Here is a 10,661-nt window from a genome sequence, read left to right as displayed (position 1 = left end):
AAGGAAATAATAAAGATCAGAGCAGAAATAAATGACATAGAGGCTAAAGAAACAATACAGAGGATCAATGAAACTAGGAGCTGGTTCTTTGAAAAGGTAAACAAGATTGATGAACCTTTAAGTAGACTCACCAAGAAAAAGAGAGAGAGGACTCAAATAAATAAAATTAGAAATGAGAGAGGAGAAATAACAACTGACACAACAGAAATACAAAATATTGTAAGAAAATACTATGAAGAACTGTATGCCAAAAAACTAGACAACCTAGATGAAATGGACAAATTCCTTGAAACATACAGTCTTCCAAAAATCAATCTGGAAGAATCAGAAAACCTAAACAGACCAATTACAACAAAGGAGATTGAAACAGTTATCAAAAAACTCCCAACAAAGAAAAGTCCAGGGCCCGATGGCTTCACACGGAATTCTACCAAATATTCAAAGAAGAACTAACTCCTATCCTTCTCAAACTATTTCAAAAAATTCAAGAGGAAGGAAGACTTCCAAACTCCTTTTATGAGGCGAGCATAATTCTGATTCCAAAACCAGGCAAAGACAACACAAAGAAAGAAAATTATAGGCCAATATCTCTGATGAATATAGATGCTAAAATCCTCAACAAAATATTAGCAAACCGGATCCAACAATATATGGAAAAAATCATATACCATGTTCAAGTGGGATTTATTCTGGGGAGGCAAGGCTGGTACAATATTCATAAATCAATCAATGTGATTCATCACATAAACAAAAAGAAGGAGAAAAACCATATGATAATTTCAATAGATGCAGAAAAAGCATTTGATAAAATCCAGCACCCATTCATGATCAAAACTCTCAGCAAAGTGGGAATACAGGGAACATACCTCAACATGATAAAAGCCATCTATGAGAAACCCACAGCCAACATCATACTCAATGGGAAAAAATTAAAAGCAATACCCTTAAGATCAGGAACAAGGCAGGGGTGCCCCCTTTCACCACTCTTATTTAACATAGTCCTGGAAGTCCTAGCCACAGCAATCAGACAAGAAGAAGAAATAAAAGGCATTCAAGTTGGAAAAGAAGAAGTAAAACTATCATTATTTGCAGATGATATGATATTGTATATAGAAAACCCTAAAGTCTCAGTCAAAAAACTACTGGACCTGATAAATAAATTCAGCAAAGTGGCAGGATATAAAATCAATACTCAGAAATCAGAAGCATTTTTATACACCAACAATGAACAGTCAGAAAGAGAAATTAAGGAAACAATCCCCTTCACAATTACAACCAAAAAAATAAAGTACCTAGGAGTAAACTTAACCAAGGAGACTAAAGACTTGTACTCGGAAAATTACAAAACATTGATAAAAGAAATCAAGGAAGATACAAACAAGTGGAAGCATATACTGTGCTCATGGTTAGGAAGAATAAACATCATTAAAATGTCTATATTATCTAAAGCAATCTATAAATTCAATGCAAAGAACACATATTCCAAAAATTTATATGGAACCAAAAGAGGACACGAATAGCCTCAGCAATCTTAAAAAAGAAGAATAAAGTGGGAGGTATCACACTTCCTGATATCAAGTTATACTGCAAGGCCGTTGTACTCAAAACAGCCTGGTACTGGCATAAGAACAGGCATATAGGTCAATGGAACAGAACAGAGAACCCAGAAATAAACCCACAGTTCTATGGACAACTGATATTTGACAAAGGAGGTAAGGAAATACAATGGAGTAAAGACAGCCTCTTTAACAAATGGTGTTGGGAAAATTGGACAGCTGCCTGCAAAAAAATGAAACTAGATCACCAGCTTACACCACTCACAAAAATAAACTCAAAATGGATAAAAGACTTGAATGTAGGCCGTGAAACCATAAGCATCTTAGAAGAAAACATAGGCAATAAGCTCTCGGACATCTCTCGGAGCAATATATTTGCTGATTTATCTCCACGGGGAAGTGAAATTAAAGACAGGATAAACAAATGGGACTATATCAAACTAAAAAGCTTTTGCACAGCTAAAGACAACAAGAACAGAATAAAAAGACAAACTACACAATGGGAGAACATATTTGACAATACGTCTGATAAGGGGTTAATAACCAAAATTTATAAAGAACTTGTAAAACTCAACACCAGGAAGACAAACAACCCAATCCAAAAATGGGCAAAAGAGATGAATAGACACTTCTCCAAAGAGGACATACAGATGGCCAATAGGCATATGAAAAAATGCTCAACATCACTAATCATTAGAGAAATGCAAATTAAAACCACAATGAGATATCACCTCACACCAGTCAGAATGGCGCTTATCAACAAAACAACACAGAATAGGTGCTGGCGAGGATGTGGAGAAAAGGGAACCCTCCTGCACTGCTGGTGGGAATGCAGACTGGTGCAGCCACTGTGGAAAACAGTATGGAGATTCCTCAAAAAACTGAAAATCGAACTGTCTTTTGACCCAGCTATCCCACTTTTAGGAATATACCCCAAGGACACCATAGAACGACTCGAAAAGGAGAAATGCACACGCATGTTTGTGGCAGCATTGTTCACAATAGCGAAGATCTGGAAACAGCCCAAGTGTCCGTCAGAGGACGAGTGGATAAAAAATCTTTGGTACATATATACTATGGAATACTACTCAGCCATAAGAAATGATGACATCGGATCATTTACAATAACATGGATGGACCTTGACAACATTATACGGAGTGAAATAAGTAAATCAGAAAAAAAAACTAAGATGAATCCATACATAGAAGGGACATAAAAATGAGACTTAGAGACATGAACAAGAATGTGATGGCAACAGGGGCGGGGGGTTGGGGGAGGGGGGATGGGGTGAAGAAGGAGAGAGGGGTTAGGGAAGGGGAGGGGCACAAAGAAAACCAGATAGAAGGTGACAGAAGACAATTTAACTTTGCGGGAGGGGTATACAGCACAATCAAATGTCAAAATAATCTAGAGATATTTTCTCTCAACATATGTACCCTGATTTATCAATGTCACTGCATTAAATTTAATAAAAAAATAAAAAAATAAAAAAAAAAGAAATCATGTGTTTTTACTGTGTCTCTGGAAAACTTATTTTAAGGTCTGCAGACTAAATTGTGTCTGCATATTCACAGGTTCCACGGCTTAGAGTGTGCATATCTTTGGGGGTCAACTATTCTGCCTATGATGGTACACAATCCATGTGTAATCAAAGTAACAAGGGTGGTGGGGTGGGTAGGGTGGGGGAGGGGAGGCATTGGGAGCTTCAGTTCTTGGATGAAAAATGGAAACTCTGCTGCTTTTATCCAACTAGAGAAGCTAGTATGGGGACAAGATGTCTGGGGTGGCAACAGACACCTCATAACCAGGAGACATCAAGAATGAAGATAATGTATCAGGGATTATGGAGCAGGAGATTGGAAAGCACCTGGGTTCTTGATGACTCATTTGAACAGCAGAACCAGTGATTACTTTTGCCTGATATTCTGTCTTTTGAGGAAAAAAATAACTATTAATTTATTTAAGCAATCAAATCAGTTTTCGTCACTGGCAACTGAAATCAATTATAAATGATATGTTGCTCCTAATCTTAATTTCTGGAACTGTACTGTAGGACAAACCTCAAATTTTCCATGCTTTAAAATGTAGGGTTAGCTTATTTGATTAAATTCATTTATACTGTAATTCATAATAAATGTCTTCACTGGTGGTGCCAATCTCAGCTTCATCTTGAGAGTGTGCCCTGGACTGAGCCCACGAAGAGGGTCCGGAGGTCAACGAGCTACAGCCCATGAGTCAAATCATGCTGGCATAAGCCAAGGGAGTTAAGACAGCTTTGTACATTTTAAAAGGTAAGAAAACAAAACAAACAAATAAACAAAAACAGAACATGTGACCAGAGACCATGATTGGCCACAAAATGGAAAAAAATGTATTACAGTGGTCCCTTGTCTATAGCGGGGTTAGGTTCCAGAACCCCGTCCCCCGCGGTTGGTGAAAATCTGCCAAGTAGCGACCTTATATTTATTTTATTATTTATATATATTTTAAGGCTTTATAAACTCTCCCCATACTCTAATAAACCTTTCCCACACTGTTATTAACCTTTCCCACACTTATTTTACCGCAAAATTAAAATAATAAATATATAAAAATACCTATATATGTTTTAAAAGAATTGTTAAATATTTTTAAATTCCATGATATAGCAAAAAATCCGCGATATAAAATTAGATATATACAATTAAAAAATCTGCGATACCATTAGACTGTGAAAAGCAAACCGCGATATGGCAAGGGATGACTATATCTGGTTGTAATGCCAGTGGTCAAGGCCAGGCAGGTTTACATTGGATTTGGGCAGACGGCAGAGGCACTGTGAAGTTGGAAAGTGAAAAGCATTGGGCCATTCCTATTTATTAGATTCTTAATGGTGTGTGAGCAAACAGGCTGCAGAAAACCTCTTATCCCAGGGGCAGGAAAGCAAACAGGAAAACAGCCCCTCACAGTGACAGGCAAGCGATCTGCGCTGAGGGAAAGTACCTGTAGCCTTACGTAGGTTACACAGTTTGGCTGTGCCATGTGCTCACACACTAATCATGCAAAGTGCAGGCGAGCAAACCTAACACGGCTGTTCTCCCCACACTGTTCCTTCACTAGTGCCAACCCCTGCACTAGTCATATATAGGACTGAAGCTGAGACGAGAGTTTTACTAAGGAAAGGGTCACTAGGGCAGCATGTAATACCTTTGAAAAATTATTATAGATCACCATGTAAAGCTTTTAGCACAGATAAAGATAAATTCCATCTTCAAATTGTTTCTTTTCAGTTCATTTACTGAATTCCTATTACAAGACTATGGATGACACTGGAGTTACATAATGAATAAAACAGGGTCTTAACGTAACTTACAATTGCTTCAAGGAATCATCTTCTCTGAGAGAAAAGATAAAGGCCTGTATAAAATGGATTGCATGCAAAATTTCACCTGTATCTACCTCTGTATCTACCTTTTTCTAAGGACATGGAAGCAAGGATAGACAGCAGATTGTTGGAAATTTGGGCCTGTAACTCAGGATCAGCAGACCAGAAAGGGAATAAACAACCATTTAACAGCTACTTTATGCACAGTAATTATTACATTAATTCCAAAAGGTAAATGCTGTTTTGCAGTTTCAACTTCAGGTCTTACTCTAATGCCCATAGTGTTCTCCCCATTAAGGGAGAAGGATTTACCGGCCGGAGCTCTGGGAGACGAAGGGGATTGTGGGATCTGCGTCGTCGCCCCGCAGGCTCATGGGAAATGTAGTTCCGCTTTTTCCCAACATGGCAGCTCCCAGTGAGGTAATGTGCGAGTATCCGCTGCAGTTTTCTGGGGTAGATTGGAGAGGCTGGTAAAGGAGAGACCACACCCGTGGCGAGAAGGCTGACTGAGCCGAGGTGGAAGTTGGTGGCACTTCTTAACGACTGCAAGTCGTCCTGCTTCACCGTGTTGAGCTCAGAACCTAGGGAGAGGTGGGCTGTCCCCCGCTCTCTGGTGCGGTGCTTGGACAGTAAGTTGTCTTTCCGTCGGGTGGTCTTGTCAGTGCCTGTGTTTGGTGCGGTTGCTCACGTGGTGTCTGTGTTGATCTTACCTTTCTTTTGGGAACTAGCGGTTGCAACTTGGGGTTTTGTGACTCGTGCCAATCCTGTGAAGAACAGCCCTTGCTAGAGGTCTGGTGACTCGCACAGCTGAGTCTTCCTGTGTTCTTATTTAACCAGAGACCCTTGGGCCAGCATCAATCAGTCTTTGGTTTTGATTTCAGTTAACAAATACTGAACACTTGCTGTATGTCAGCCACTCAAGTCTGTGCCCTCAAGTAGATGACATTAATTTAGTAATAGATGTATTTAATCCCTTTAACAAAGTTCTGAAATAGTGTCAAAGATGAACACAGCCAGATATTAGTTAAAGCAGTGAAAACATTTTATTTAGTAACTCCTGACAGTGGAGGAAAGAGCTGCACAAATCCATTTTGATTTGTGCCAAATTGATTTGGGTTTTTAAAGGGAGAATGGGCAGAATGGGGTGCTCAGGTGAGTAGAGAAGAGAAGTACAAAGGTTGGTTAGTGCATGCAACTAGGCCAGCTGCGTTTGCAGCTGTCAGTTATCAATGTTTGGATTCTGTCCTGCCACAGAGACTGGGAGACAGGCCCTATCCTTCCTGATTACATTTCTTTTTTTCTTTTTTAGGTAGTTTAAATTTTTTTTTTTTTTTTATAATAAATTTTTATTAATGGTAATGGGATGACATTAATAAATCAGGGTACATATATTCAAAGAAAACATGTCTAGGTTATTTTGTCATTAAATTATGATGCAAACCCCTCGCCCAAAGTCAGACTGTCCTCCGCCACCCTCTATCTAGTTCTCTGTGCCCCTCCCCCTCCCCCTAACTCTCTCTCTCCCTCCCTCCCATGTCCTCCCTCCCCCCACCCTTGGTAACCACCACACTCTTGTCCATGTCTCTTAGTCTCATTTTTATGTTCCACCAATGTATGGAACCATGTAGTTCTTGTTTTTTTCTGATTTACTTATTTCACTCCTTATAATGTTATCAAGATCCCACCATTTTGCTGTAAATGATCTGATGTCATCATTTCTTATGGCTGAGTAGTATTCCATAGTGTATATGTGCCACATCTTCTTTATCCAGTCTTCTATTGAAGGGCTTTTTGGTTGTTTCCATGTCTTGGCCACTGTGAACAGTGCTGCAATGAACATGGGGCTACATGTGTCTTCACGTATCAATGTTTCTGAGGTTTTGGGGTATATACCCAGTAGAGGGATTGCTGGGTCATAAGGTAGTTCTATTTGCAGTTTTTTGAGGAACCACCATACTTTCCTCCATAATGGTTGTACTACTTTACATTCCCACCAACAGTGAATGAGGGTTCCTTTTTCTCCACAGCCTCTCCAACATTTGCTATTACCCGTCTTGTTGATAATAGCTAATCTAACAGGAGTGAGGTGGTATCTCATTGTAGTTTTGATTTGCATTTCTCTAATAACTAATGAAGCTGAGCATCTTTTCATATATCTGTTGGCCATTTGTATCTCTTCCTGGGAGAAGTGTCTGTTCATGTCCTCTTCCTATTTTTTTATTGGATTGTTTGTTGTTGAGTTTTATGAGTTCTTTGTAAATTTTGGATATTAGGCCCTTATCTGAGCTGTTGTTTGAAAATATCATTTCCCATTTAGTTGGCTGTCTGTTTATTTTGATAGCTGATTACATTTCAAAGGAATGGCTTTCAGAGACACTTCTGAGTTGCAAGAGATACATATTCACAATTGTAAGCCCTTTTTCATAATTCCTCTGAGAAAGGGAGTCAGGGCCTATTTTCAGACGTTGCTAGAGTATATAGTAAAATTTCCTGGCAGCATTTTGAGTTTTCTCAGGCAGGCATTTTAATGGGTAGCTGGGTTCATCTTAGCGGCATGGTTTTATAATGCTGGAAGCCATGCTAGAGTTTGGTCAAATTTTTTAGTCCAGGGTTTGGATGACATTATATGCCAAGCATAGGTACTATTATTCCTATTTTATAGGTGAAGAAATCTAAGCACAGGATCAGCGTAAGTGGTAGAGCTGAGTTTTAAACCTAGAGCCTGGACCCCTAAACACTCGTAGCACTGCAAGAGGCTCTGAGTCTGGGGAAACAGTACCTGTTTTCAAAGAGCTCAGTACAGTAGAAGGGGGGAAGCTTAGAATAAACTATTATAATTAATGCAATGTTAAAAATATCCATTTAGCTATCCCTTTTCTATGATGACTCCTAAAACTTTCTAATCTCATTCCATCTGCTTTTAACATTATCTAGTTTAAGAAATACCTTTGATGACTGTGTCCCTTTCATATTACGTTCTTCTCTTCGCTCCAATAAAAAACTTCTCGTCTGAACTTTGCATTTATCATTTCCTTTTCTTTGTATTTTGCTATATATATATATATATATATATATATATATATATATGCAATATATGGCTTGCTTTTAGGTTTTAAACTATGTAAATGGAATCATAGTGTATATTCTTTGGTGAAATATTTGGGGTTTTTTTCTTTTGTAACATTATGTTTGTGAAATTTGTGTGTGGCACATTTTGCCTCGAACTTTGTAAGTAAAGGAGTGCATCACCTATGGTGAAATAGCTCACTGAATAGAGCTAGAGCATTGGAATGTTTTGTAGAACCCCAAGAAATGCTATTAAATGTTCTTGCTTTTTTGTTACCTTCTTGAGTGTTTCTTTATTGTCCATGCATTTTTTGTTGTTCTCTTCTCTTGGTTGGTAAAAGGTAAAGTAAGCATTTAAAAGAATTTTCACAAAGAAATATTTATAAACTGTAGAGTACATGAATAGCATCATTATAATTGTCCCTTCAGGACTCTTAAGGTTGACATTTTGTACTTTCTTTTTCAGCCTTGCCATGGATAGCAACCATCAAAGTAACTGCAAACTCAGTAAAGCTGAGAAGAAGTTCTTAAGGAAACAGATGAAAGCCAGGCACACTTTGCTGAGGCACGAAGGCATTGAAGCAGTATCCTATGCCACTCAGGTGACCTGAAACTATTATTGTCATTTGAATATAAATGCATTGCCATGTAAATGTGTTTATTATTTTTAATAGTTGTTGATATTTGATTTGTTAATAAAATGATTAATATTTATTAATAATGGCTCAGAGAAGAAGGCTATGATTGTTCAGTCATGTATTACATCTATATTAAATATATACATTAAGATTTGCTAACTTTCTATTTTTGGACATAGCCTTAGTGTAGTTTGAATTTCCATTAAGTGTGTTGGTTGAACAAGAGGAGGTTGTTGGTATGTATTAACTATACAACTGTTTACAGTTTATGAAGCATAATTATAATCATTATTATAATTAATTCCCTAAAAGTCCTTATGAGATGATGAGAAAACTAAGGTTTTGAGAGGTTGTGATATGTCCACTGATACTGGGTGGCTACAAACCTATAGCTGGATCTTTTGTAGTCTTCTTCCTTTTCTTCCTAACTTCATCTGTATTATAAAGTATTTTGATTATATGCTATAAAACATTTTTTATTTATTAGGTTTTACTTACAAAGTCTTTTCATTATCTTATGGGAATAATTAAATTATATATATACATGACTGTGAGACTGCCTGGGCTATGAATTAGAAAAACTTCCTTTGACTCTTAGATTCTCCACTTATTTGGACATGAGCAGCATCCTTTGACCTCAGCTTTTGTCATTTGTGAGGACATGGTATTTTCCAAACTTTTTAATCTCATTAGATTGTTAGATTCTAAAGAGAACACATATACGACAGTATTTATTAGTCATTAAAGTGCATATAAATATAAAGTGTTGTTATGATATAGGAGAAGAGTAGGTAGGAAGCTTAGCCATCATCTGAATGGAGCCAAAGACAAACGGCTGAGAAGGTGAAGCTGGGATTAAAATGGAGGTCTCTTGACTCTCAGACCAATATGCTTCCGTTATCTCCTGTGTAGTTTATCTTCTGTGCTGCATCATAGTTCAGGAATTGAGTGCTTTGTGGAGATTAAAATTTAACAGGTAAAAGGCCCTTATTTAGATTTTTTTACATATTAATGACTTCAGAGAATTTAAACCAAATACCTTTAAAAAGTTTGGGATAGATAACAGATTAGGGTTAATGTATCTGCATACTTTCTGCCAAGAGCCACTGAGGTTGTGCAGCTTTCAGAGGATATTACGGACATACCCTGTCCTCATTTCTTCCCAAGTGTAACTTGCTTTCTTTGCTTTATATGAGTCATGGAGAGACGTGATAAGAAAGGAAATGGGTTCACTTTCTTTGCTGCCTCTGTAGCTTGTTTTCTGGATGGGTCTGTCTTTTCTTTATGATTGTCTAGAAGCTTTACTCTTAGCTTTGTGGCCCCCAAAGTATAATCTTATTTAGGCTTGCTATATTTCTCCACAATATTTTGAAGGGGAAAGAATAAAATTATAGACGTACCTCTAGCTGCTGTATATATTACCTATTCAGGTGAGAACAAATGCTCTTTTCACCATGTGTTATAAAATATAGGTGCCTTTGTAAAAATTTATAGCCATTGCAAGATTATTCTAGAGCAGTGATCTTCAAATTGTCAAGACTGAAGATAACTTTAAAATTTTTCTGAATTCCCTACTTTATATTATTGGGAAAATTGCGTGGCTGAAAATGATAAATAAAACAATTATTGCATTTAATTATATTGTATAACTCACATGTAAGAGAAAATAAATTCCTCCCTTCCATCCCCAACTGAACTTGTTTTTTTGTGGTTTGCCTGTAGAATTACCTGCAAATCACTTAGACAGCATCTTTGAGGACCATTAGTGTTATTCAAGTCACACCTCACCATCTTCCTCCATTCCTCAGTGGACCCTCGCCATTTACAAATCCTTTGCAGTTCCTTAGATTTGGGGATATAGAAATGTTTTTGAAACTATGGCTATATATAACCAAATTATTTTGGTACTTTAATTTATAAACCTCACTGAATGAGGTCCAGAACAAGCCAAGTGAGGTCAAATTTTACACTGTATAGTATTTTATTAGTGTGTTTACTAACGTGTATGTGTCTGCTTGCATAAAAGTATTGGCTGA

The 10,661-nt window shown here is 37.4% G+C and overlaps 1 protein-coding gene across 1 annotated transcript in view; it reads left to right on the top strand.

The window, feature by feature from the left end:
- Positions 1-5,323: 5,323 nt before the first annotated feature.
- ALKBH8 (alkB homolog 8, tRNA methyltransferase) overlaps positions 5,324-10,661 on the top strand; it is a 47,992-nt gene continuing 42,654 nt past the window's right edge. The window contains exons 1-2 of the mRNA XM_066360753.1: positions 5,324-5,443; positions 8,454-8,589. Of these exons, the coding sequence (XP_066216850.1) occupies positions 8,461-8,589 (129 nt within the window). The 5' untranslated portion in view covers positions 5,324-5,443; positions 8,454-8,460. The remainder of the gene's footprint in view (positions 5,444-8,453; positions 8,590-10,661) is intronic.

This window comes from Saccopteryx leptura, chromosome 1 (assembly GCF_036850995.1).
Source record: "Saccopteryx leptura isolate mSacLep1 chromosome 1, mSacLep1_pri_phased_curated, whole genome shotgun sequence".
Lineage (NCBI taxonomy): Eukaryota > Metazoa > Chordata > Mammalia > Chiroptera > Emballonuridae > Saccopteryx > Saccopteryx leptura.
Note: the sequence above shows the minus strand (reverse complement) of the source record. Positions and strands in the feature narration are given on the sequence as shown.